Source organism: Sceloporus occidentalis, unplaced genomic scaffold (genome assembly GCF_023333645.1).
Source record: "Sceloporus occidentalis isolate IW3139 unplaced genomic scaffold, rSceOcc1.0.p SCAF_4, whole genome shotgun sequence".
In the NCBI taxonomy this organism is placed as follows: Eukaryota; Metazoa; Chordata; class Lepidosauria; order Squamata; family Phrynosomatidae; genus Sceloporus; species Sceloporus occidentalis.
The window spans coordinates 162234634-162261936 of record NW_028316984.1 but is presented as its reverse complement, the minus strand read 5'-3'; the positions used below and the strand labels follow the sequence as shown (position 1 = coordinate 162261936).

The 27303-nt window shown below is 40.7% G+C and overlaps 2 protein-coding genes across 10 annotated transcripts in view; both read right to left on the bottom strand.

The window, feature by feature from the left end:
• MIA2 (MIA SH3 domain ER export factor 2) overlaps positions 1–7367 on the bottom strand; it is a 102525-nt gene extending 95158 nt beyond the window's left edge. For 6 of the 8 annotated variants that reach the window (XR_016280994.1, XR_016280995.1, XM_089522157.1 and 3 more), the window contains exons 1-2: positions 7243–7367; positions 2734–2872 (exon numbers count right to left, since the gene is read on the bottom strand). Coding sequence is in view for 5 of the 8 variants with exons in the window: in XM_089522157.1 (XP_089378283.1) it covers positions 2734–2848 (115 nt within the window). In the remaining 3 variants the exon portion in view is untranslated. Of the gene's footprint in view, positions 1–1941; positions 2016–2733; positions 2873–5920; positions 6140–7242 lie in introns of those variants that run through there. The other 2 variants (XM_089522158.1, XM_089522160.1) reach the window with 2 other exon arrangements.
• Positions 7368–8892: 1525 nt separating this feature from the next.
• PNN (pinin, desmosome associated protein) lies at positions 8893–27303 on the bottom strand. 2 transcript variants are annotated; one of them, XM_089522153.1, is made up of 10 exons: positions 27116–27197; positions 25995–26177; positions 23401–23472; positions 19107–19175; positions 18520–18592; positions 18339–18433; positions 13550–13625; positions 12516–12671; positions 12292–12430; positions 8893–11228 (listed from the first exon to the last, which is right to left on the bottom strand). In XM_089522153.1, exons 2-10 carry the CDS (start codon positions 26024–26026, stop codon positions 9958–9960), a joined length of 1983 nt encoding a protein of 660 aa, XP_089378279.1. In that variant the 5' UTR covers positions 26027–26177; positions 27116–27197; the 3' UTR covers positions 8893–9957. The 2 variants fall into 2 exon arrangements, with proteins under 2 accessions (XP_089378279.1, XP_089378278.1); XM_089522152.1 differs by lacking the exon at positions 25995–26177 and having other exon boundaries at positions 27116–27303.

The window sequence follows — 27303 nt, the reverse complement described above, 5'->3', positions numbered from 1 at the left end:
AGTTAATAAAATGCAGATTTAAGGATTTATCTTAACACGCAGTAAACATGTACTCTAAACATTGTGCAGTATTCTCTAACTGTTGACTCTAAAATAGTGCACAATCGTGTTCCCAAACAAGGGTTGGGGATGGGCTATAACATGGGGGGGGGATATGTTACCCAAAGAGCATGAGTTTGGTGGAGCTTGGGTTTTCCCCCCCAACAAAGTCAACATCTCCTTGGCATTTGGGGGAATTAATTAGCTGGAAGAAGAGGCCTGCAAGAGGTTGGGTAACTTCGGGGATCTTTTACACCTATGTACACCAGTACTCACTACTACAAGACTCCCGTTCTAAATGTAATAAAGAGTTTTATTTAGAAATGTTCAAAGGTACACACAAACTAATGTAATCTTAAGAGCACACAAGTTTCAGAAAAGAAAGGTGTGGAAAGGTTGGATAGTGAGAAATCAGGAGTAAGCAGGGGTGATAAGTTGCTGAAGAAAGTGTTCTATGGGAAACAGAGCAGGGCTTGGACAGCATCTGAGGACTATGCAAAGAGTTGAGCTCCTGTCTGTGTGACAGAGCCTCGGTCTGTAGCAGCAAATTGGCCAGGTGTATGGCCAATATTTATATCTGTTTTTCTAGGCTCGAGTGATGCTTGGTGCTATCCTGCAGTGTAACAAAGACCTGATGGTTTTCCCATTGAAAGGACAATAGGATTCTGGAATGACTGATGGCTTTAACTTTGGAGTAACAAAACATAGATGTGATTTGAGACAATTCTTGAATGGGTGAATAGGAAGAGAAAATAAGGACACAGACTGAGGTAAGAAAGAAGCTTGGTCTTTAACTACTATGCTATGGGACTTGCTTAGTTCTTACTGTGAGAGGCTATGTGAAGAACCTGTGGGAGGATGGAGCTATCAGCAAATCCATTTAGTTTTGATTTAGTATTTATCTAGATCAGGACTGCACAACATATGTCCTGCAGGCCACTTGTGGTCCACCAAAGGATTTTGTGCAGGCTGCAAGGATGTGCAGGATGTTGTTGGTGACCCAGAGAACTGCTGGAGCCACTGCTGCCACCACTTCAGCCATTATCAAAATGGGCCCCCCACCAGTCTAAGTCTTGTAATCTTGGCTTCTAGGGATATTTCTGGCTTGATCTGCTCTAGGACCCATTTGTCTGTCTTTTTGGCTGTCCGTGGAATCCTTAGCACTCTTCTCCAGCACCACATTTAGAATGAGTTGATTTTCCTCCTATCTTCTTTCTTGATTGTCCAGCTCTCACATCCATACATGGTTCTAGGGAATACAATGGCTTGTTTGATTCTGGCTTTTGTGCCATGTCGTATGTCTTTGCATTTTGGGATCTTTTCTTAAATACATGCCCGGCTCTAGACATCAAGATATTAAAATATGAAACCCCATATTTCACCGTTGAACGTTTGTAGAAATTGATTAATTTCTTCTTCTGGCATATTTGCAGTTTGGATTGTACTCCTAGTCATACTGCTCCCTGATCTGTATGCAAAGCCTCACCTTCTGAACTACCATATTATGCCTCTGCACTACCCAGGAGTGCCTCTGTGAAATGCCAGAAGAAGAAATTAATCAATTTCTACAAACGTTCAAATGCTAGAAGCAGGTAAATTGACCTGCACACTCCATGCTGTCTAATTAAATGATTTATGGAATACAATAACACAATAAAATGTATTTATTATTATTATTATTATTATTACTACCACCACCTAGCATTCCTTATCATTGGTTGTACTGGCAAGAGCCAATGGGAGATTCAGTCCATTATCTGGAGGTTTGCACATTTCTCATGCTTACCTCTGCTCTATAAAACTAATACACTAGTAAAATATCTATCAGTATAACTGGTAGATTCTCATTCCTGCTCTCTCATCTTTTATGTTTCAGTGACCCTAGAAATAAGGTATATATACCTCTATATGCTTCATGCACAGAGAAATATTACACAGACCCTCCTGGATTCCTGACAGTCAAGATGAGCCATCAAGTATCTGAGATGGGGGTAGACAAGTGGTAGACTCATAGTATGCCAGGCATTTTATTTATAGCCCACTTCTCCCTCTGGATCAACGCGGGTTACAACAAACGAGAATAACAATAAATAAAGTACAATATACAATTAAAATCCACATTTCTAATTAGACCAACATCTGGAAGGCTATATCCTTTACCCTTTAGCACATTTCTTTATTCAGAAGTAAACCTCGTTGTAATGAATTATGTTTAAAGCTACTTAAGTGTGTATAGGAGTGTCTATAATTGTAAGACAAAGTTGCAAAGCAAACAAGGTAGATAAAATTATATAAAAGAAAGGCAGGCCAGCAGGCTGAATATATGATATAAATTTGGTTGACACCAGAAAATTGCATATATTTGTTAAGCTTTAATTCCTGTAGGGTACATGTCTTTTAAATGCAAGGATGAACATGAAATAACTTGCTCCAGTCTTTGCTAACAGGCTATTTTTCTAACTGAACTTTGTCCTTTTACGTTTACTGCACCACAGATCAACCCAATGGCTTTCTGAAAGTCATTCCTTTTCCATAGTTCTTTTATGTTGAAAATATATAAACTAATCAATCCTAAAGCAATATTTTGACAAACATTTTCAAATTAATTTGTTGCTGCATTTTGTTTTAACATTTTGCATTTTATTTAAATTAGTTTTGAAAATACTTATTTAAACCACAGATGTTTGCACTTACTTTCACATTCTGGATCGGCACATTTTTTCTGGTCTGACAACACCTTTGTACTCTTGATGTTCGTTAACAATGAAAGAATTAAAAGCAAAATTCTGATGTCACCATTTCCCAACATCCTAAAAACTGAATAAAGTTAATCCTGAAAGAATGAAAAAAATGTTTTGTCAATGGTCTAGTAACTTAGACTATTCCTTCCCTTATTTGGTTAAGATTTTTTATGATTCTGTTTTCCTTCTCCCTTCAGTCCCTGCTTGTGAAAATGCCCTTTCAACCATCTGCCGAGTCAAGTGTCCTGATTAAGCAGTTTAATAATTAACCACATTTGATAACACAGACTCATGCTTCAAAATGGAGAAGGTGCTTTCAATCAAATGACAGAATCCAGATATTCTAATAAAGTGTACTTTATAGAAAATTGTAGGGGGAAAGATGCAAAATTAATTATGAAGAAATATCAAACAAAAAGTAATAATGAATTATAATTAATTTATTTTTTCAAAGATATAGCCATGTAAGTCTGTTGAATCAGTATGTGGAGAGATTTTGTAGCACCTTTGAGACTACTACAAGGTGCTACAAGATCTCTCCACATGCTAATTTATTTTTTGTTCTCTTTCAGTCATTTTTACAAAGTCCTTTAATATGTGTTGTTGTGTTCATTTGCAGACAGTAACAATAATGCTTGGATGGAAGCAGAGATGCACAAAATCAGATAGACAAACAACTCTTTACTGTGGCCAAAATTTCAACCGCTACTTGTGTTGTAGTTTGGCAGCTGGATAGCAAAAGCAGCAGAGAATATCCAGCTGGGCAGCTGAGTATGGAACTATGCATTTTATTTTATTAATGTATCTTCTAAAATGTGTGTACTTAAAAACAATACACAGAAGGACTGTGTAAAAGAATTGAAAGGATGAGAGATTCATTAAAGGAAGAACTATTTGAAGATGAGCTTACAATTTTAGAAAGCAAAGCTGCACTCAGGGCACTTGAGAAGACTGAGGCCTGTTACAGACTGCCAAAATAAAGCTGCTTCGGGTCTCTTTGGAGGTATACTATTTAAATGATGCATGGGTCCTAAGAGTCCGGAGGTCGCGCCAAAGCCACACTCCATTCCTAAGCACTGGAGTGCAGCTTTGGTGCAGCTTCCGGATTCTTAGGATGCATGCATCATTTAAACAGCATACCTCCAAAGAGACCCGAAGCAGCTTTATTTTGGCATTCTGTAACAGGCCTAAATAACCAGGAACGGATGGCATACCAATATAACAGTTTCATACTGCAAAGACAGAATCTATGCTAATTCTAACTAAAATTTGTCAATAAATATGGAACACAAAACAATGGTACACAGATTGGAAATGCCCAGTATACATTCCAATCCCCCCAGAAAGGGAACACCGGGGATTGCAGTATCCACAGGAACACTGCATTAATCTCCCATGCAAGCAATGTGATGCTCTAAATTCTACAATTTTTTTTTACCATATATGGAGCAAGAACTGCCAGAAGTCCAAGTTGGGTTTGGGAAAGGAAGAGGTACTAGGGCTCATGCTTCAAATTTATATTAGATAATGCAGCGCTCAATTTTTGCTATCCTTGCCCAGGTCCCAAGTCCAGTTAGTCCCAAAGTCGGTCCCCAGGTTGATCCCTGGCTGGCATTGGGATGGATGGATGTTTACAGACCTGCCCACCACTGTGCTAGAGACCTGCAACTGCTGCGCACTCCTTATCTTCCTCAGCTGTTGCTGCTACTGATAAGCCCCCTGTTGCTAAGTCTGATGTGGAAATGGGGTGCCTAGCAACACCCATGTGGCCAGTCACCCTATTTCTATGTCAGATACAGTGATGGCGGAGGAAGATATGGGGTTTCCAAACAGTTCCCAAATGCAGCCCCATTTAGAGTGTGTTACAGTAGTCCAAATGGGATGCAATCAAGTCATGTGTCACCATAACCAGATCTGACTTCTGAAGGAACAGGTGCAACTGGTGCACTAGGTTTAACTGTGCAAATGTACTCCATGGTCAAGACACTGAAATAGTTCAAGGTTTTCTATACTTTGGCTCATTCAATTGAGAAACGAAGCCTGAACTCTCCCTAGAAGCCAAGATGACTAGATTGAGACTTTTGTACAATGGACAGATCTTCATAAGATAGGACTCACTAGAGGAAACAATAATGTATGATAAGGAAGAAAATAATAAGAAAAGAGAAAGACCGTATTCCAGATGGATAAACTCAATCAAGTAAGCCTGAATCTTCAAGACCTGATCAGGGCCGTGGATGAAAGAATGACCTGGAAGTCGCTCAGTTTTGGGGTCATCATAAGTCAAAGTCAACTTGATGGCAGTTAACAAGAATGCACCCCATCTGATAAATGTAATAATTTGAACAATACTGTTTTGACTACTATTCTGGGAGGAAGAAAAGAGCATATGTCCTGGGTGTGGTACCTATCATCTGGCTCTCTATAAGACTATCTAGCCATAGGAGGACGGCCTCGAATTGGTGAGACATGAGCAGTTTTCAGCAAGACCTCTGAAGACCATAGGCTTCCCAGGGAAAACCTGAGGTTCAGGTGCTGAATCTGATCCTCCTGGCTTTTTCCCAGGTAGCCACAGCTACATGAATTCAGCCCTTGGGCTGAAGGAAGTTTCCCACACTTGTAGTATGGCCAACAGTTTCTAGCTGTGTTATTACCGCTTCAGAAAGACTGGGAAGTATAGCAGTTCTTACATGCCCTCTGAAGATCATTTTTGAAATGTGAACAAATAATGGTAGCAGCTCCAAAGGGGTTTAGTATGAGTGGTTATCTTGCAACACAACAGCAATGCCTGAATTAGTTTTCTCAATACCCATAATAATCTTTCCTTTTACGTTGTGTTTTTTGGATGATAAACTTTATAGTAGGGAATTGTGGCAGTACTTATGCCTGAATGGATGGACCAATGAGCTGATTAGGTATGAGGCAATTTCCTGTGTGTGTATATGATTGCCCACCTCCAATTGCTCTTAGAAATTATCTGCTTTACGAAGGTCATATCACAAGAGGTACTGGACATGGAAAATGCCTTGTAGAAATTGCGCAATGAGTATTACACGCTTCTTCTAGTGAGTTCACAGTGGTTATTTTATCACCAAAACCAGATGAAGAAAAGTGATAGCTAGTGAGTTCACCAAGATTACCTGATGAGCATGGTGACTGGATCCAGCACTCCCTAGTTCATGTCCAGCACTCTCTTGAACTTTTATTTTCCATTGTTTTTAACAGCCTAATCCTCTGTATATTTACTTGGAAGTTAACTTCTGTTTATTGAAGCTTAAAGCCTCTTCAAATGGGAAAAAAGTCTCTGTGAAAGTCACAGGTTTTGTTTCTGTGTACAAACCAATTTTATTTGGGAGAACCACATGTTTTCTTCATCCTAAATTATTTCCTGGGAACTCCCAGCATTATCTTTTTTAAAAAATTAAATTCTCTGTAATTTAAATGACAAAGAGGGATAGGTGTTTTCATCAGCACTAACAAGGGTGTAATAACATATCAGTCAAAGAAAAGCTACATCTAAATAATGGGGGTGCTTCTTGATTCGTCGCTCCACCTTACATCTCAGGTGAATGCGACGGTCAAGAACACCTGTTATCAGCTTCGGCTTATTCGCCAGCTGCGCCCATACCTAGCCCAGAGGGACCTTGAAACGGTGGTACACGCTCTGGTAACCTCTAGATTGGACTTCTGCAATGCGCTCTACATGGGGCAACCTTGTATCATACCCGGAAGCTACAGCTGGTACAGAATATGGCGGCCAGGCTGGTCACTGGTACTTCCAGGACCAGCCATATTACACCTGTGCTTAAAGATCTGCACTGGCTGCCTATTTGCTTCCGGGCACAGTACAAGGTGTTGGTGATTACCTATAAAGCCCTACATGGCTTGGGCCCAGGATACCTGAAGGACCGCCTCTCCCCATACATTCCGCCCCGCACCCTCAGAACTTCTGGGCAGCAATTACTTAGGGTTCCAGGGGCCAAACTCTCCTCTACAACGAGGAGGACGTATTCCATCGTTGTCCCGACCCTTTGGAACACGCTGCCCACAGAGCTCCGCTCGGCCACCTCCCTGGCTCAGTTTAGAAGGGACTTAAAAACCCTTCTATTTCGAACTGCATTCCCCGAGTGAAGTCCTAGATGGCCTCCCTCTCTATGTTGACGGCAAGATGGATGGCTGACCGGGGTTCTTAAGTTGTTTTTAATTTGTACAATGTATGTATTGTTTTTATTATGTTGTTCACCGCCCTGATCAATGGAAGGGCGGTATATAAATAAAAGTTTTATTATTAAAAGCTACATCTAGTCATCCATTCTCATATTACAACAAAGGACTACATGTGCCATTAAAAAAGTATTTCTCAAAAATTTCATCAAGGAAGATAGGGCCCCATGGAAAGGCTTGTTTGCAAATACAATAAATACAAAACAAGTATGTTCAAAACCATCCTTTGTTTTCATGCCTGTCTCAAAGTGTACTTTTCTTTGCAATTTTCAGTGCAATTTTCCAGACTCTGTCCAAGCAGGAACGTATGGGTAAGTTGTTGAGTATCTTCCAGTATTGGGCTATTTCCATGTGTGCCACCAGAAGAATAAAAGATAATTTTATTCTGGGGGAGATTTGAACATTCCCTTGACAGTTGGCCTTGGCAGTTAAGGTTTGACAGTTGGCTGTGGATTCCGTTTGACTGTGTGGCATCTTCTGTCTGATGGATGGTGGACTGTGTAAATGTTTGTAGATAACTCTGTACATATTGGAACTTCTTCAAAGAATAAAAGCCTCATCTGAGATACTTTTGTCTATAGTGTTCTCTTCAATTATTCTGGAAGAGGAGAGGTGTTTCTCCAGCTCACAAGCTGCTGCCTTCAGATTTGCAGGTGATCCTGGCACCAAACATAGCCGTGGTACATCATCACGGACTGCGCTACGAACAATAACAGTTAATAATAAAATTTTATTTTTACCCCACCACTCTGATAGTGCAAGTGCAAGATAGACATAACATGGGCCCGTTACAGACCGCCCAAAAGGGGCGGTCTCGGGCCGTTGCCGGTTGCAGCGCGGAGGAGTCGCAGCAGCCAAACCGTGTGACTCCTCCGCACTGCAAAGAAGGAGCGCGAAAATCGTGTGGAACAGCCGCAACCATTTCTTACAGACTCTGTCCGTAACAGGGTAAGGGGTGTCTGGAAGAGACGCCCCTTTTTCAAAATGGGACGTCCTAAGGACGTCCCTTATGGCAGTATGTAACGCGCCTTAAATAAAATTGCACCGAGCATGTGAGAACCTTGAGGGTAAGACATTTGAACATATTACAGCAAAAAGTCTGTATACACAGCTTTTGATGTAGCACTTAATATTTATTTGTAAATAACCATATACAGTACTTGATTCGTTTACCCCTTTCTGTAAGAGATGTTCTGCCATTTTCTTAGTTGGCTATTTTTTTTAAAAAAGGCATCCTACTAAGGTGTGTCATGTGCTTGATCTTAAATAAGTACTTAAAAACTGTCCATGTTAAGCACCAGTTTAAAGTGGTGTTTCTTCTTACTCCCAATATATAAGTAAATGTCTCTAAACAGATGAGATTCATTATCGGACACTAATTTTCATCATCCCAGAACACTAGCAATGTTGGCTAGTGGTGGTAATTGGAATCCAGCATTTGTAGGGCTGTAGGTTCTAAATACCCTAAAGGTACCAGATCCTGTCTGATCTTGAAAGCTATTAGGGTAAGCCCTGGTTAATACCTGAATGTGAGACTGTCAACCAATACAAGGTGCAGCATTTCAGAGGAAGGAACTGGCAAACCACCTCTGAGTATACCTTAAGAAAACTGTAGGGAATTCATGGGCTCACCAGAAATTGACAGATGACTTGAAGGCACATACACAGGTTTTAGTGTAGTGGTTTAAGTGTTGGACTAGGACATCAGACAAGGTTTAAATCTCTACTGAGCCTCAGAAACCCACTGGGTGACCTTGGGGAATGAGATATTTGCTGTCCCTTTAATGCAGTTATGGCTGGCATTCTACTCTGCTAAGAAAACGTTATTGAGATATGAGCAACAGGTAGAAAACATTGTATATTAACACACAGGAAACAGAATACAATGTGTAGTATATAAAGCTACCTTTATTTGGACTTTCACAGAACAGACCAATGTATACATTTTAATAGAAAGTTTAAAAACAGCAAGTCACCTTTTAATACTAGCTACATTGCCATCTATTTGCTTTAGCTGTTACAGAATTCCAACTCTGAGTTCAGTATCCCCATTGAACAGATATTCTTCAACACAACATACATGTTAGTCCAAGATTAATTTAACTGTGTAATCCACTGTTAATGGCATTTGAAGATTTAGTCTGTGGCCACCAATAATGCAGTTTATGCCTCCTTCCACTATATAGCAAAGCACAAAAATTAATGAGAATGCAAGATGAAAATAACTTTCTAAACATCACCCTAGCATAAAGGAGAAAGGCAATGTTTGTACAAATAACTACAGGGCTTTCAAAACAGATTTTTGATGTCCAAATAATTAGAAATGGCCAATATACCTGTTTTGCTCCCACACGTGGGATGTTAGTTCACCAAGGAACATTAGTAAAAGCCAGAAACAAAGTAAAGTGAGAGCAAAGAAAAGAAAACATTAGTTATGCACAGATATGTGCTCCTTCAGGGGATGTGAGAATTTACTTTCTTTTTTAGCAACTGGAAGGGAAGAGTTAAAGGCAGATTAACAATTCTGCATGAAATATGTCAATAAAAGTAAGGACATTTCTATGCAAGATGACATGGCAACAGGAGCGTCTTAATCTCTGTAAAATGAACATTTATTTCTACAAAAAAAGACTTATGATACAGACTTGAATCACATAAATGTAATGGTGTATCTATTAAAATATACAGAAACTCTTAAGTAGAGGATATTTAAAAAGACGAAGGAGCTGTCAATCCTTTTATTTGTACACATCTGCATCTTCACATAATCTGATAGGTAACCTTTTACAAAATCATGTAAAAAGCACAATAGTTGCCTGGTAAAGAGTCTGCATTTCTCCAAAAAAATTTATACAGCATGCAATTAAGGCAGCCTTTTCTTCCTTATATGGAATCCTTTCTCTTAAGTAATCTTCTGCTGCAAAGATTAGGCTAGGGAGCCTGGTCTCTTCTGTCAACGCCTTTTGTCTTTCCTGTCTGATTTACGGTCTCTTTCGCTCCTGGAAGTTCTTTTGCCTGACCGACTACTTTCTGATATAGACCTCTTTCTGTCCGACCTTGAACTTTTATCCTTGGATCCTTTTGCATCTCTGCTGCTACCTTTTGATGATTTGTGACTCCTGTCTACTCCTGAATTATCTCTTCGCTTGCGATCCAAACTCCTCCTGCGCTTTCTATCCCTATTGTGCCCACGCCCCCTGCTTCGACTTCTGCTCTCACTGCTACTAGAACTACTGCTACTTTCTCGACTACTAGTTCCACTAGTGCTGCTGCTGCTGCTGGAACTACTGCGGCTACTACTGCTGCCACTGCTCGAACTGCTGCCACTACTACTGCTTGTAGAGCTAGTACTGCTAGTACTGCTGCTAGTACTCCGACTTCGACTCTTGCTGGTTTTGTTCCTTGCTCTACCTCTGCTTCTGCTCCTAACCTTGTTCTTGTTTTCTACTGTTACTGCCTGGACTTGGTCTGCCTGAATTTCCAGCAGCTTTTCAGGCACTACAGATTCTTCTTTGTCTACCTGAGGCTCTTGATCTTGAGTAGATTCCAATAGTGGTGGAGGTGGTGGCTGAAGCACAGACTCTGAGAGAGGCTGAGCCTCAGCCTCCAATACCGGGGTGGATTCAGGCTCCTTCTCTTCTTCCTCCTCTGCTTCAACTTCTGGCTTGCTGGCTTCCTCTTTCTCCAGGGCAGCAACAGGCCCCTCCTGTTCTAGTTGAGGATTACATTCCATTTCTATTACTTCTTTGCTATTCTCATTTTCTACTGGCTCTGCATGATCTGCCTCATTAGTTTCCATAACATCCTGCTCTCCATCTATTGGCAGAACGTTTTCACTGTCTTCTTTTACTAACACAATATCCTCCTCCTGATTATCTTGCTGCCTATCATTCTCTTTAACCTCTACTCCCTCTTCTGCTTTAACCTCCACTTCCTCTTTTGGTTCCTCCTCTTCCTGTTCTATCTCCCCATCACTATGACTAGCACCTACCTCCTTTTCCTCTCCTGTTTCTTCCATTTCTACATCATTGCTCTGATTACCTGTCTCCATTTCTTCCACCTGCTGAACCACCTTACCCACTTCCTGCTCCTTCTTCTGCTCTTCCTTCTTTTCTTCTTTCTTCACCTCCTGGTGTTCTTTTTCTTTCATAGATTGCCGTCTGGGTCTGGCTTCCATTTTGTTAATTTGCTCAGCAAATTCAATGCGCCTATTTTCAAACAGTGCTGAAGAATGAGAGAACACACAGGAAATGATCAGAGATCCAATTTACTAATAGACTATTAATTTGAGCCACTTCCTATAACGTATATTTCAAAGAAATCATAAATAAGAAAGTACATATAGGCCCCATACAGACAGGCCAAAATAAAGCTGCTTCGGGCCGCTTTGGAGGCATGCTGTTTAAACGATGCATGTGTCCTAAGAGTCCGGAAGCCGCGCCAAAGCAACGCTCCAGTCCTTATTTTGGCCTGTCTGTATGGGGCCATACTCTCTAACTCAGCATCATAAGCACTTGGGTGTATTTTGCTGTGTATTTATTGTAAAAACCTATTGCCTACACGACATATGCAAATTACTGACAGGAAGATCTTTAACTCAAAAGAAAGTGTTTACCAGTGTGGGCAACGTCTGAAGGTCCAGCAGCCATTTTTGTTCTCACTATGACTTTGGAAGGTTGAATCTCCCTACTAACATTCCAAGTAACATTTTGCTTCCCATATGCAAAAATATTAACCATTTATTTAATTACCTGATCCTATCCCCAGCCCATGCTTTTAAAAAACGAATAGGAAGTAACTGAGGGGTTCAAATGAAATCTGAAAGTTTTTGGGCAGGCCACATTTTGACCACAACTAATATATACTATGTATACTCATATATAAGTCCAGACATCTTAGTTAAAAATTGACCCCAAGCACCTGTGTTGACTTATCCAAGGGTCAATGTAAGTACTTTACTTTAACACTGGTGAAAGGCAAGAGCATCATCTGTCCTGGAAGCACTGACACTATTCTCTCATCCATCCATCCTTTAGTAGAAGCACAAACAATGTCTGCTGGAATTTTGTATGTTCTTTGACATTGTTTTCCTTTGTCAACTTACCCATGGGTCATATCAAAATCCCTAATTTTGGCCCCAAAGCCTGTCCTCAATTTATTCATGAGGTGGACTTATAGTTGAGTATATACAGTACTTTTACTGTTCTACTAGTATCTTTTACTACTAAAATACACAACAAGTGCAGATAAAAAACAAAATGCTTTGGTTCTACCAAGTCCAGCATACCATTTAGTTTTTTTTGAGAATCATCAAATAGCTTCTGGGTAGCAGGACACATTCTGCCAGGTATGTAGAACAGATGAGGCTTTGTCTTAGTTCTTATGTACTTAATTATTTTGGCATTATGTTCATTCCAATCTTCTTGCTGGTAAAGAAAAAGAATATTTAGAGTTTTTTTAGCATCATCCAGAGTACAAACACCACATAGCACCTGCTGAATTTAGACTCACCAACTGTGCAAGTTCAACTTTTTGTTCCAATAGCCGCAGCTCTGTTTGTTTAGCACGTCTTTCCTCAAAGAGTTCTCGCCTCTCATTTTCAACTTGCTTTCGTTCTTCCTCTGCCTGCACTTCAAGTTTTTGTTCAATTTCTTGCCGTCTTTTTTGCTGAAGTGGACAAAATAATTTCAGATTTTTTAAAGAGTAGTATGATTACCAGAAGCAAAAATTTTTCAAGTGAAAAATAACTTCATTTTAAACATTCTTGTCTTTTAACTAATTTTAGTCACACTGGGTACTACATCACACACAGGGCAGTTTACAAAAAAGTGGCTACCAGGATTACATTTACAATACCAACAGATGGAGGCCCAGATTCTGCATCAGGAGATGTAGTTACGATGACAGAGCTCCCTCCAAAACCCACCTAAGAATCCTGGTAGTGCTATCAACACAAGGATTCCAAAGGTACTGGGAAGTGGAGCCATGAGTGAAGTGTCTACCCCTCTCTAGCAGCATGGCACTTTCCAACAGTTAGTCACAGGGAGCACCATGGAGTACTGTCACAACAATTTGTTGCAAAGTACCTTGCTGCCAGGACAAGGATGGATGCTTCACTTACAGCCATGCTCCCCACCACCTTGGAAATCCCTATGTGGTGGTGCCACCTGGCATCTAAAGTGAGTTTCTGGAGCCACTCTTGGTCATTACACTGGTGCAACAAACCTAAAAGTGGAAGCAAAATTTAGAATATTGTAAATGCCTTACAAAATTGTAAATACTTAACAGGTGCTAGCCTTTATTTGTGGATACCCAAATACATTTTATTCAAGGGGATAACTTCTGAGCAAACGGATTTAGCAGTTCCCTACGTGCCTCTCCATGTGAAAAATGATTGAAAATCTTCACTTTCAAATGTCTACACAGAATAGCAAATCTACTAAGCAGCAAATATAAGATTCTATATACATGATGGTATAAAAATTTCTCATTGCATATAAACATTATAGTCTCCCCCCACAATTTACTAGGTATTAAGTTAATACCCTCTCAGTAGCAACTGTCGATTCTTGTTTGAACTTCTGAAGAGTGCCCATCAACAGACCAAATATACGTCGATTCCTGACAGAAGGGAGGGAAAAAATATGATTACATCATATATTTTAATAAGCATTCAGTTCAAAGTACATAAAAATATATTGTTCAACTCTTCCAAGGTCACTGTATCTATCATCAAATTATTTAAAAATCGACACTTCCAGTAGATGGTGTAGTTCTACAAGAGAGGCTAACTTAAGACAGACAAAAACAACAGACAGCACTCTCAAAAGAGGTATATAATTAAATTCTACACATTTATTCTAGCCCCAGAAACAACTTGTATCGGGTCAAGCATAAGCATTCTATAGATGGACCATCTCTTTCCATCAACAGGAGACTTTTGATGCCCTTAAGATTTTCCACTGGCTGTTGGGAGGAGACAATCCTCAATACTTATTGACTTTTCCCTTCTCTTCCCAGAAAATCTGCTTTGGAGCTATAGAGCCTTGAAAACAGTGAGGGGAGAGGTAGTACCTAGGGCAATGGTTCTCAAAATGTGGGGCGGGAGGGCACAAGAAATGTTTGTCTGCAAGTACAGCAAATGTGAAAAAGAAGGGCAAGCCTATGTATGAGTGGGTGTATGGTTGAAGACTGACTGGTCCCTGCAAAAGTGATGCTAAGCAACTTTCCTCTTTTATACCTTCCTATAGTCTCAGACATAGCAAAATACAGATTGCCTTTTTTTGCAGTTCCTATTCAGCTTCTCACAAGGTTTCACTGTTGGTGCAGTAAGCCCATGCCCCCAGCAACCATAAGGTGTGCAGAGGCCAGCCTTCCAGGCTCAGGGGAGAAGAAAGGAGTAAGACAATGTTGCTGAAAGACAATACAGCCACTTCTACACTTTTTATTCTTTCTTCCAACCTCAAGCATAACAAAACACTTGTCCCTGGCACAGCAGATGCATGCCACTTAGCGACCACAAGACAGGTTGACAGGAGGGAAGTGAAGAGTGGAGGCAGAGATCACAGGAGCTCAGTGTTAAGGCAGAGGGCATGTGCAGCACAAGAGGCTTGTGTGTATGAGAGGCTCTATCAATATAATGCCATCTATGAGGCAAAGAAAAATATGCACACTCCACAAACAAAATATTTTTATTCATATAATACGTTGGGAGATGCAACATCCACATATAGATGGAAAGGGGGTCACAGGGGTAAAAGGTTTGAGAGCCACTGGCCTAGCGCCAAGTACACTGATGTGTAGAAACTGCTTCCCCCTTTCTGCCAAGAGGAGCATTATGAGTGGAACTCCATCCAAGTATGCTTCCACAATAATAAGTATTCTGAGTCCAATCTACAAAACAGCCTGATTTAAAATAAATCCAGATTCACATTTACAGATAAATTTGCTTGAATGTAGATGAAATCAATATACAAAGTAGCTTGCAGCAACTAGTACTGAAACTTTTTAGATCCTCATGTAAGCACATGCAGTCTTTCACATGCACCTGCCTAAATGTTGAGAAACAAAAATCCTTGGATGTCATTATTTTATGTATATTTTGCAGAAGGTTCTGAAACCTACATATTGGAAGAAAGAATGGAAATAAGTGTGACTTGTGTATTCATAGAGCAAAAGGTCACATATCTATGTGTCAGACAGCAAAGTATTAGAAATACAGGCTTACAATCTGGTTCTCAGCATTCAGTCACTTAAAAGATGAAGTAAAAATCTAAGATATGGGTATAACAACATACTCCAGGTGGAAAACATCACAGACATGGAACAATTACTAAGGAAGGTCAAAGAAGAAAAGTGCAAAGGCAGGCTTACTGCTAAACATAAAGAAAAAAATGACCATGGAGTATCTACATAAACTGAACTTAGATAAGAAATCAAAATAGGTACATATTTTCTGTACCTTGGGTCAAACATTGATCAGAACGGAGACTGCAGTCTAGAAATAAGAAGAAGACTAGAAATGGGAAGGACAGCCATGAAAGAACTAGACAAGATCTTCAAGTGTAAAGATTTACAATTGAGCACTAAAGTTACAATTGTCCAAACCACTGTATTTCCCATTATGTATGGATATGAGAGCTGGACAGTGAAGCTGACAAAAAGAAAAGCAGCTCATTTGAGACGTGGTGCTGGGGAAGAGTGCTGAGGATACCATGGACAGACAAAAAGACAAACGAATGAGTCCTTGAATAGATTAAGTCTGAACTCTCCCTGGAAGCCAAGATGATGAAACTGAGGCTGTTGTAGTTTGTTGTGGGTTTTTCGGGCTATGTGGCCATGTTCTAGAAGAGTTTATTTCTGACGTCTGTTTTCCTGAGCTGTCGTACTTTGGTCACATCATGAGAAGGCATGACTCACTATAAAAGACTATATTGCTAGGGAATGTGGAAGGCAGTAAGAGAGAGAGGAAGACTGCATACCAGATGGCTAGACTCAGAGAGGTCAGGGTCTGAGTCCAAATGACCTGAGCAGATCAGTGGAAGACGGGGTTGCCATGAGTCAGCGCCGACTCAAGGCAGCTAACAACAACTCAGGTAAATAAGAGAGAATTTAGCTGAGAAAACAGAAAATTGGAAAAAAAATGTATTCAGCTGCTATAATAATACTTAATTACACTGAGATATATATGATGTAATTTCCTGATGGCAGGTAGTCTGAATGATGGTGACCAATTAAACACTTCTGTGACTGGATATGCAATGGCCTTGTACAAAATGCCTGTTAAATCTCATTTCCAATTAGATGATAGATGGCCTTGAACAAATGGACTATAACACATTTTACTAGTATCGAATTGGCTGAGGACAAAAGACAGGTAAAACTTGGCATTAAGTGGCTGATAACAGGAAACCAATTAAAAGTAACTCATGATAAGTGGATGTGTAGAGAGAGGGGGGATTTGAGATACTATACAGAGTAACACTAGATCAGAAAATGTAAGTGGTCTCCTTGACCACTTTCACCATGGCATATTCAGTTCCCTTACTGCTGTCTATGCAGGGTAGATGTAGGCTATCAGATACTACAATGGCTGCATCCACACTGAAGAAATAAACTAGTCTGATCCCACTTTAACTGCTATAGAATTCTGGAAACTGTAGTTTTGTGAGACATTTAACCTTCTCTGCCAAAGAGCTCTGCTGCCACAACAAATTATCCAGGAGTGAGTGATACCTCAAAAACATAACTGCTACAAAACGAAAAATCAGTTGAAACGAAGTTACAGTCATCCCTCTGCATTCACCACTTTGCACACTTGCAAATTTGATTATTACTGAGTGTCATGCCGCATGCACTCCTGCTCTTCCCCCCTCCCAGGCTTTTCCATTTAGGGCAGGTGAAATCCGTGAGGGAGGGAACAGCTAGATGGGTGCTCACGCGCTGCTCTCCCCCTCCTCCATGCCTCAGAGACCTTGGGAAAGCTCTTTTGATGCATCAGGCGGGTGAGAGCAGCATGCACGAGTCCCCCACCTTCCTTCTCATGCTTCAGACAGGTGAGGCAAACTCTCTGAGGTGGTGGAAGGGAGGTAGGGGAATCACACGCATGCTTCTCTCCCCCTCCTCTGATGCCTCAGAAAGGTTGCCTGAGCTGTCTGAGGCATTGGAGAGAGCAGCACGTGCAAGTCCCTCGGCTTCCTTCCAATGCCTCAGAGTGCTCAAGCAAGCTCTCTGAGCATCAGAGGGTAACTGGAGGACATATGAGCACTCCCCCCCCCCCCCCCGAGTTCCTGCCGCCCTGGAAGGACTTGAAAGAGGCTTCTCCCAAGGCTTTCCAGGGTGCCAAAGGCTGGAGAAAGCGAGCACTCCCTTCCCCCGAGTTCATGACGCCCTGGAAGGGCTTGAGGGATGCTTTCCAGGTCAGGAGGGATGAAGGAAAGGAGTGCTCCTGTTCCTCCACCCCACCAACCCTAGAAATGAATGCTGTTGGGGGGGGGGGGGTATTAGCATTTTTTTTTTTTTTACATTCAAGGGATTTTGATCCCCTAACCCCTATGAATGTGGAGGGATGATTTTACTTCCTCTTTCATTTTCAGCTACTTTTTAGGATGGATACACTCCACAGTAGGACCAAAATGGGTCCTCGTACCCACTGCAATTACTCACCCATTGTAAGGAAAGCCACACATGATAGCACAACAAATCTCTATATCTGGTTAGAAGGTTTTCAGTTATATGTATTAAAACTCTATATCTGGATAGAAGGTTTTCAGTTATATGTATTTTTTTAAGCTCCTAAGAAGTGGAATATAATACTATAAAATAAATCAACCGCACTGATATAACAACAAGCTCCCTGGCAAACTGAAGCAATCTTGCTATTTAAAAATTGCAACCTAATCTTACTGAAAAATTTCATTTTTCTGCTGTATGTTCACAAAAAATGCATGAACGTATGATTGCTGTTAATTTGCAGTTTTTTCCCCAAGACCAAGACTGCAATCCTACACAAACATCAGGAAATTTCACATACATCAATAGAGCTTTTTCCACGTTAGTCTGGTTTGGATCATATTGAAACAAGAAAGGAACTCTTAAAGTTCTTCAATATTTGTGATATCCAGCTTTCCACACACACACGCGCGCGCACGCCTCTGCCCTGTGTTTTTACAAAATTATAAACAAATGTCTGAAACCAGACAGTGAGTGAGTTTGCCAAAGTCTTATTTTGACTTCTGAATGAACAGGCAGATGAGCTGTACAAGAAACATAAGAAACAAAATATCACTGAAGTTTGAAAATCTTAATGTCACACTAAATAACAGTATAAGATACCTTTGTTTCCCCTTTTCATCCATGTTTTGATCTTGAATAAGGTCTCGACGTGTTCGCTCTTTGGAGGTAGCAACAACAGAAGACTGCAACGCTGGCTGAAATGATAGGTTACCGTTAAATTAATGGAAATGTTTTCATATTTCTCCCTCCTCCCACCAAAAAACTTCCAGATATATTTTACTTTTTTAACATCATCATCCTCTGCGTCGCTTTCATGGCGTGATTCTCTCCTTGTCCGACGTTCCCCAGCTAATCTATATTCAAGATAAAAGCAAGCATTATGTAACAAGAGTTACAGAGAAGGTTTTAATAGGCTTCAACATAATGCTAACAAAATTAAGGAATTCTGTTAAGGGAAACTTCACATAGAAGAAAAGTGTGCTTGTCTACTGCAATCTGTAAAAATCAGGTAACTTTTTGGAAGAGTTGATACCTGTCTTATGATTGCTTTCCTGTTCTATGGAATAATTCATACTTTGTTCTTTTTTTAAGTATATGGTATCTCTGATGATTAGTCATTATTTTAAACAATGCAACACTTAGAGTGAATCAGCGTAAAAGCAAGATATAAAACACAGTAAATAAATACCTGATTAGATACACTAAATTAACTGCTGAATGCTAAGTCAACACTTGTGAAGATCCCATTGATTTAACAGATCAATTGTGTTAGGTACTAGCAATTGGATTTAAGTCAATGAGTCAGGTAAAAAACAAACAAACAGCTCTCATGTTCTTAAAACTAACTCCATTTCACTCTCTACCCACCTATTGGTCGCCCCTTCTAGATCCCTCTGTTTCGCTGGGGGTCCTCCTCCACTATCCGAGAATCCACGCCTGAAACAAAATAACTTGTATCAGTACACCAAGCAAATCTGAAAGTTAAAGCAATGATAAACTGTTTGGTTTGCATGTAACAAGCTTTCTTACTCCCTTGGATAAAATTGCTCTCTTGATGCAACAATTAAAAAAAATCACATTTCCCTAAATAAAAAGGGTAGAACTGAATTTGTTGCAGCTAAACTTGGAAGTAAACAGTGACAAGCAATCGTTGTTTGTTGTCTGTGCCTCCAAATCATTTCCACCTTATGGCGACCGTAAGGCGAATCTGTTATGTAGTTTTCTTGGCAAGATTTGTTCAGAGGTTTGCCATTGCCTTCCCATGAGACTGAGAGTATACCATAACCTATAATTAATTACTTTTAGGGATGATAAGCAAAGTTACATTTAGAAGCAATGTAATAAAAAAAAGGAAGTTGCTTTATTGGCTCAACAAGTTACAATACCTAGTTGTTTTCTTTTATTATAAGTGTTTATTACATACTATAAAATAACAAAATCAGCACAACATGTAATAAAAAACAACAGATCTACAATATATGACATACAACAAACATTATACAACAACAGCAAACTTTGAGTTTCGTTAGGTCTCAGTCATACCACCAACAGTCACTACTTCCTAATGCTAACACTAGGGTATTTGCCCATAGATCAATTAATAATCTTTATTTCTAAGTTAACAAAATAGATGAACTTCTTTCCTTCTTTAATAGATTTTCTCTTTTAATTATGATTTATAAATTTAACTTTGAATGTTTGACAATCACAATTCAATCTCTTTTTAAAGATATTCTCATAATTCCATTACAAAGGATTTTGTAACAGTTTTAATGACATTTATATCATTGGTCAATATCACAACACCTAATTGTTTTCAAAAATTATTTTAAGGGAAATTTAACAGGATTTTTTTTAATCATGCCATTCTCATTCTCTTACCTCTCCTAATTTGTTCCCCTTCACCAAAAAATTACAGCAAATAATGGAAAAGTAAGGAACAGTGTAACAAGTAATGTAACAAGTTAACCATGCTCTGTCATTGTACAGTTGGCCCTTCATAGCCACAGATTTTTTAATCCATGGATTCAAATATCCACAGCTTGAAAATAATTTTAAAACATAAATCCAAAAGCAAACCTTGGTTTTGCCATTTTATACAAGGGATACCATTTTACTATGTCAATATATTTAATGGGGAGTCCTGAAACCAAACCCCTGCTGATACCAAGGGCCCATTGTATATGAGCAACAGCAACTGGCTACTTTTTAAACACTAATGTGTAAGGGAATTAATCACTTTTCTAAATAAAATGTGTACGCTCTCATAGCTTCTATAATGCAAGGATGCTTGGAGCAATCATATGTTATTAAAATGTGTCTAGATAATGTTAGCTGGGCAGAAGATATTAACAACCACAAATGCATCTGACAGTACCTGTAGTACTGTAGTTCAATAAATAATAATTTCTCAGCTAAAAATGGTAGAATTGGCAGCTATTTTGTAATTAACACTGTGATGTCAAACTATCAATTTGTAAGCCACTCTGGAGCATTTTGGCTGAAGAGCAGGATCAGAATTCCATAGTGTCAACCTGGACTATTTCTGCACTATAGAGGCAGTCCAAATGCCTCTCCCCTCTTCCCTGACAATACAGTATTGTCCCATCCCACTCTGCTTAATGTTTTGTTATGTACCTTCAAGTCTACTCCAACTGAAGGTGAGCATATTATAGATTCTTCATAGCAAAATGTCTTCATAGGTTTGACTTTTCCTAAGGCTGTTGTGATTTGCCCCAAGTCACTCAGTAGTTTTCTGTGGCTGAGTGAAGCGTTGAAACCTGGTCTCCTGGACTCATAGTCCAATTTTCAAATCATTACACCATGCTAGCTGGCTCTACTAGTATGAATATACCAGACTGTATGGAGCATGAAATCATGCACACAATCTAGGTATCATTGCACTGTATCATATACTGAGACAGCTACACATCTCTGCTAACCTGATGAGGCAAAGATTTCTAAAGTTAAAAAGCTAAAGAAAAAGGAGGATTGGGTGCAACATCGAGGTAAAAATTACAGTACAAGAAAAGGCAAGGATCACAAGGAGTTATTTGTGTGGCTGTCAGGGAATAAGCTGCTTGAGCTTCTGAATAGATCCCTCTCCTTATCTGCTATATTAAGTATAATCTCCTGAAACATTAAATAAGAATGATAATACAGGTGAAACTCATGAATTTTGGGCCTTGCCCCATGCAACATACATATGAAAATAGTCAAAACAGAAATCAATATTCCACACAGCAGAGTAACATCAAAACACAATGGCTTAGTTCCAGCCTATTTGAAAGAGTGTATCTCTCCATATGAACCTGCCAGAGCTTTAAGATAATCAGGGGAAAGCTTTATCTCAGTCCTATCACCGTCACAGGCTCGCTTGGTGAGAACACAAGAGCAAGCCTTCCCAGTGGTTGCTCCCCCATCTCTGGAACTTCCTTCTATGAGAGGTTTGGCTGCCCCACTCCCTGCTTTCCTTTTGCCAGCAAGACATTTTTTGTTTAAGCAAGCTTTTAGTGGCTAAGCAGGGAAATGTTTTGTCTAACTTTTATATAATTTTTAAATGATTTTATAATGTTTTAATGTGGGGACTTTAAATTGTTTTTAAAACTTTTTGTAAATGTTTTTAATTTGTTGTTCTGGAAGCCACCCTGGCTGCTGTCCTGGGAGAAAGGTGGCATATAAATAAATAAAGTACTTTGGTCACATAATAAGAAGGTATGACTCACTAGAAAAAACAATAAACTATGAAAGGTAGAAAGAAGCAGATAGACAGGAAGACCGCAAGCTAGATGGATAGACTCAATCAGAGATCACAGGTATGAATTTACGGGACCTCAGCAGAGCAGTGGAGGACAGGGGGGCTTGGAGGTGTCTCATCAATGGGGTCACAGTGAGTTGGAATCGACTTGAAGGTAGTTAACAACATGTTTGATATACTGAAGTGTAGGAAATCAAAAATTAGGAATGGGAAGGGCAGTTATGAAAGAACTAGACAAGATCCTAATGTGTAAAGATATACAACTGAGCACTAAAGTCAGAATGATCCAAGCCACTATATTCCCTATCATCATGTATGGATGTGAGAGCTGGACAGTGAAGAAAGCAGATAGGAAGAGGAGATGTGGTGTTGGAGAAGAGTGCTGAGAATACCAGGGATGGCCAAAAGACAAATGGGTTCCTTAAGAGATCAACCCTGAACTCTCCCTGGAAGCCAATATGAAACTTTGCAGCTTTGATTATTCATGGATTTGATTAATATGTTCTTTCTAGGAATTTCTAGGTCATCCAGCATGACTCTATGGTCAACATCTGCCAGACGTCACACTGAAACACCTGGAGATTCCTAGGGAGACCTCTTCTTTAGCATTTGTGGGTCCTCCAGCTCAATTCTATGGTCAACCTCTGGCAGATGTTGACCACAGATTTACACTGGCGAGTCCAGAGATTTCTAGACTGTTCTCCAAGGTAAAAAACAACAACTTTTTAAAAAAAAATTGCAGTTTTTTCACTTTCACGGGGGTCCTGCACCCCTAACCCCAGAGAATGTGAAGGACCCACTACAATTACCAATGTCTAAGTCACTCTGAGAGATTTTTGTGGGTTTTTCAGGCTATGTGGCCATGTTCTAGAAGATTTTCTTCCTGACGTTTCACCAGCATCTGTGGCTGGCATCTTCAGAGAATGCTTGCCTGGAAAAAAGTGGGTACATATATACTGTGTGAGCCCAGGAATGCAGGAGTGATTTGCATGTGTATTGTTCTGTGCAAATCACTCCTGCATTCCCAGGCTCACTCATTATATAAATACACACAAACACACACACACTTTTTTTCCAGGCAAGCATTCTCTGAAGATGCCAGCCACAGATGCTGGTGAAACGTCAGGAAGAAAATCTTCTAGAACATGGCCACATAGCCCGAAACACCCACAAAAAACTAGGATGCCAGCCATGAAAGCCTTCGACTTCTCACTCTGAGAACATTTCTGAAGAGCAGGGCATAAATACAATAAATAAGATAAGGAAGGAGCTAGTCTACCCTCCCTATACACACGGTCGTCTGTGTTTAAAGACCTCCAAAGAAGGAGACTCCACTAACTACAACAAGAAGAACAAAATAAAAACAATTAAACAGATTTCACTCACTGATCCACAGGTTCTTACCTCAGCAAGATACTTCCACGCCCCCTACCTCCACCTGGGCCTGTGATGGTCAGCAATCTACCTTGAGCAGGCCTGAAAAGAAACAAAGACATTTACACACAAGTTAGCCATTGACGGCCAGGCAAGTGAGGTGAACAGAGGCAAGAAAAGTCCTCTCAGAGTAGCAGTGGCATCAATAAGGGGATGTGGGGGTACAGTCTGCACCAGGTAACACTCTAAGGGGAGATGACACCACTGCTCCACAAACATCTGCTTTTGGGCAGCAATGGGCTGTGGCATTCACCTGTTTCCCATTAAAATGCTGAAGATGTTACGTGAGTGGGGTAAGGCTCAGTGGGAGGAGAGAAAAAAAAGCCCCCCAAAGTATTTTTTAAAATTCTTTTAAAGTTTTCTTTAAAAACAGCACCTTTAGCCAAATTTTTGCTTGAACCACATGAAACTATATCTATGTGCATTTATGCTGTGCATATGATTATGTAATTTAAAGGCATAATTTTAATTTTCATAGAATCATCGAACTAGAAGAAACCACAAGAGCTTTCCAGTTCAACCCCCTGCCATGCAGGAACTCTCAATCAAAGCATCCTCGACAGATGGCCATCCAGCCTCTGTTTAAAGACCTCCAAAGGAGGAGACTCCACCATTCTCCGAGGAAGGAGTGTGTTCCATTGTCAAACAGCTCTTACTGTCAGGAAGTTCTTCCTAATGTTGAGATGGAATCTCTTTTCATGGAGCTTGCATTCATTGTTCCATGTTCTAAGTCTCTGGAGCAGCAGAAAACAAGCTTGCTCCATTCTCAACATGACACTCCTTCAAAATACTTAAACAGGCCTATCACATCACCTCTTAACCTTCTCTTCTCCAGGCTAAACATACCCAGCTTCCTAAGTATATCCTCAGAAGGCTTTATGGTTTCCAGACCCTTCACCATTTTGGTTGTCCTCCTTTGGACATGTTCCAGTTTCTCAACATCCTTTTTGAATGATGGTGCTCAGAACTGGACCAGTATTCCAAGTGAGGCCTGACCAAGGAAGAATAGAGTGGCACTATTACTTCCTTCAAATAAGAAGCTTATACGTCTTTTCAAATAAGAAGCTTATACGTCTTTTGATATTTTGCTAATTATTTATATTATTATTATTATTATTAACCTTTATTTATAAAGCACTGTAAATTTACACAGCGCTGTACATACAATCTTTTAGTCAGACGGTTCCCTGCCCTCAGGCTTACAATCTAAAAAGACACAACACAAAAGGAGAAGGGAGTGGTGGTGGGAAATAGGATCAGGTCCAGCAGATCTTCTCCACCTCCGAGGCTTGGACCAAGGCAGATGGAGTATTACCATTACATTCAGTGATAATGGGGATATTACAATTTATGAGCAACATTAGTACAAAAAATGTTACTAAGGATTCGGTATGGGATGAGGTCAATGGAGGGGGGCAGGTGACACCATGAGTTACTGCAACAGATAAACTACCACACTACACTCTTTTAGAGCTGCTATTCCACTTTAACTGCTCTGGCTGCATCCTGTTGCATTCTGGGATTTGCAGTTTAATGAGGGGCATTTAGAATCCTCAGCCAGAGAGCTATGAGGCCTCACTGAACTACAAGCCTCAGAATGCAACATGAAACAGCCAGAGCAGGGAAAGCTAGGTTGCTTTAACTGCTCTGGCTGTCTCCTGCTGCATTCTGGTACTTGTAGTTTTGTTGTCGACTCATGGCAACCCTATCGATGAGACATCACCAAGACCCCCTGTCCTCCATTGCTCTGCTTAATTCCTGCAACCCCATAAAACCCATGACTTCCTTAATAGAGTCCATCCATCTGGCATGTGGCCTTCCTCTCTTCCTACTTCCCTCCACCTTTCCCAGCATTACTGTCTTTCCCAATGAATCCTTCCTTCTCATGATGTGTCTGAAATATGACAGTCTAAGTCTTGTCATCTTGGCTTCCAGGAAGGTTTCTGGCTTGATCTCCTCTAGAACCCATTTGTTTGTACTTTTGGCTGTCTATGGTATCCTCAGCACTCTTCTCCAGCACCACATCTCAAATGAATTGATTTTCTCCCTATCATTTTTCTTAACTGTCCAGCTCTCACATCCATACATGGCAATAGGGAATGGAATGGCTTGTATGATTCTAACTTTTGTGCTCAGTTGTTTAGATTTGCATTTTCCAATCTCTTCTAGTTCCTTCATAGCTACCCTCCCCATTCTTAATCTTCTTCTGATTTTCTGACCCCAGTCCCCACTCTGATCAATATTTGATCCCAGATATGAATATTCCTTTACTATTTCTATTTCCTCATTGTCTAGGTTGGATCTATGTAAATTTTCTGTGGTCGCTATTTTTGTTTTCTTTATGTTCAGCATTAAGCCAGCCTTTGCATTTTCCTCCTTTATCTTCCTTAGTAGTTGTTCCAAGCCTGTGATATTTTCAGCTAGTAGTACGGTGTCGTTTCCGTATCTTAGATTGTTGATATTCCTTCCTCCTATTTTCACTCCTCCTCCTTCTGTGTCCAAGCCTGCTTTCCTTACAATATGTTCTGCATACAAGTTGAACAGATAGAGTGAAAAAATACAACCTTGCCTGACCCCTTTGCCAATTGGGAGCCATTCTGTTTCTCCATGTTCTGTTCTGGCAGTAGCCTCTTGTCCCGATTCCTCGTCAGGACTGTCAGGTGTGTTCGCACTCCCTTGTCCTTAAGGAGCCCTGGCGGCGCAGTGCTTAAACACCTGTAATGCAGCCACTCACTCAAAACCTTTGCCTTGTAAAGGAAATAGTAAAGGTTCAATCCCAGGCAGGGGCTCCAGGGTAGACTCAGCCTTGCATCCTTCTGAGGTCGTTAAAATGAATACCCAACTTGTTGGGGGCAATTAGCTTACGGATTGTAAAGTGCTTAAGTGCACTGATAAGCAGTATAGAAAAGTAGTTGTTATTACTATTGCTATTTAAGGGTGTTCTGCAGCCTTCCGTGATAATTGTAATTTAGGGAGGAGTATTTAGAATACACTTGTCCCTCCATATTCGCTAGGGTTAGGGGGGCACAAGACCTCAGTGAATACGAAAAACCAGCAAATAACAAAAGCAGCACGGTTTTCATCTGAGAGGGCAGCTCTCTAGTAGGAATCCCTAGGTCCTCCAGTGCAACTCTGTGGTCAACGTCCGACAGACACCGACCACAGAACTGCCCTGGAGGAGCTACAGAGGCCTAGCAGAGCGCTCTCTCTAGGAATCTCTAGGCCCTTCGGTGCAACCTTTGGTTATTAAAGTTGGCCACAGAGTTGCGCCGGAGGACCTAGAGATTCCCAGAGAGGCCATAGTAATCAAATCCGTGAATCATCAAAGCCACAAATACGGAGGGACGAGTGTACTTCCTGCATGGCCCTTGTGGCCTCTTCCAACCCTATGATCCTATGACCCTAGGGGCTATTGCTACTGAAGGGCGTTCCATAGCCTTTCGTGATACTTGTAGTCTAGGGAGGGGCATTGAGCCTATTCAGCCGGACAGCTCTTAGGCCTCGTTAAACTACAACTCCCAGAATGCAACGGGAGCAGTTAAAGGGGCCTAGCCCCGTTTTAAGAGTGCAGTGATGCCTCTCTAACGGCTTCCCAGCCACAGCCACAGCTCTCCCTCTGTGGGAAGGAAGGGCCTTCTCGTGCTGGAGCCAAAGCGAAAGCCCCGTTCTTCCCCTCAGGGCTCACCGCACATCGTTGGGGTCCCGCCCCGTGAGCTTCCGGATGTTCTCGTCGACGTGCTTGAGGCTCTCCTTGGCCTTCTCGAGCTGCTCCTGCAAGGCCCGCACCGCCACCGCCATCACGGCTCAGCCGCGGCCTAACTAACCAGCTTGGGCCCTCACGGCGGCGCGAGGAGTGAGCCCGCCCACACGTAA

Bases quoted from the DNA above. Each gene is read 5' to 3' on its own strand.
- PNN (XM_089522152.1), bottom strand. From the start codon at position 27,228: ATGGCGGTGGCGGTGCGGGCCTTGCAGGAGCAGCTCGAGAAGGCCAAG. The intron at 12,672-13,549 runs GTATTAACTTAA...TGTCCACTTCAG, and splicing joins CGACAGTTGCTACTGAGAGG to CAAAAAAGACGGCAAGAAAT. The intron at 11,229-12,291 runs GTATGCTGGACT...CTCATTCTTCAG, and splicing joins TTCTCAAAAAAAACTAAATG to CACTGTTTGAAAATAGGCGC.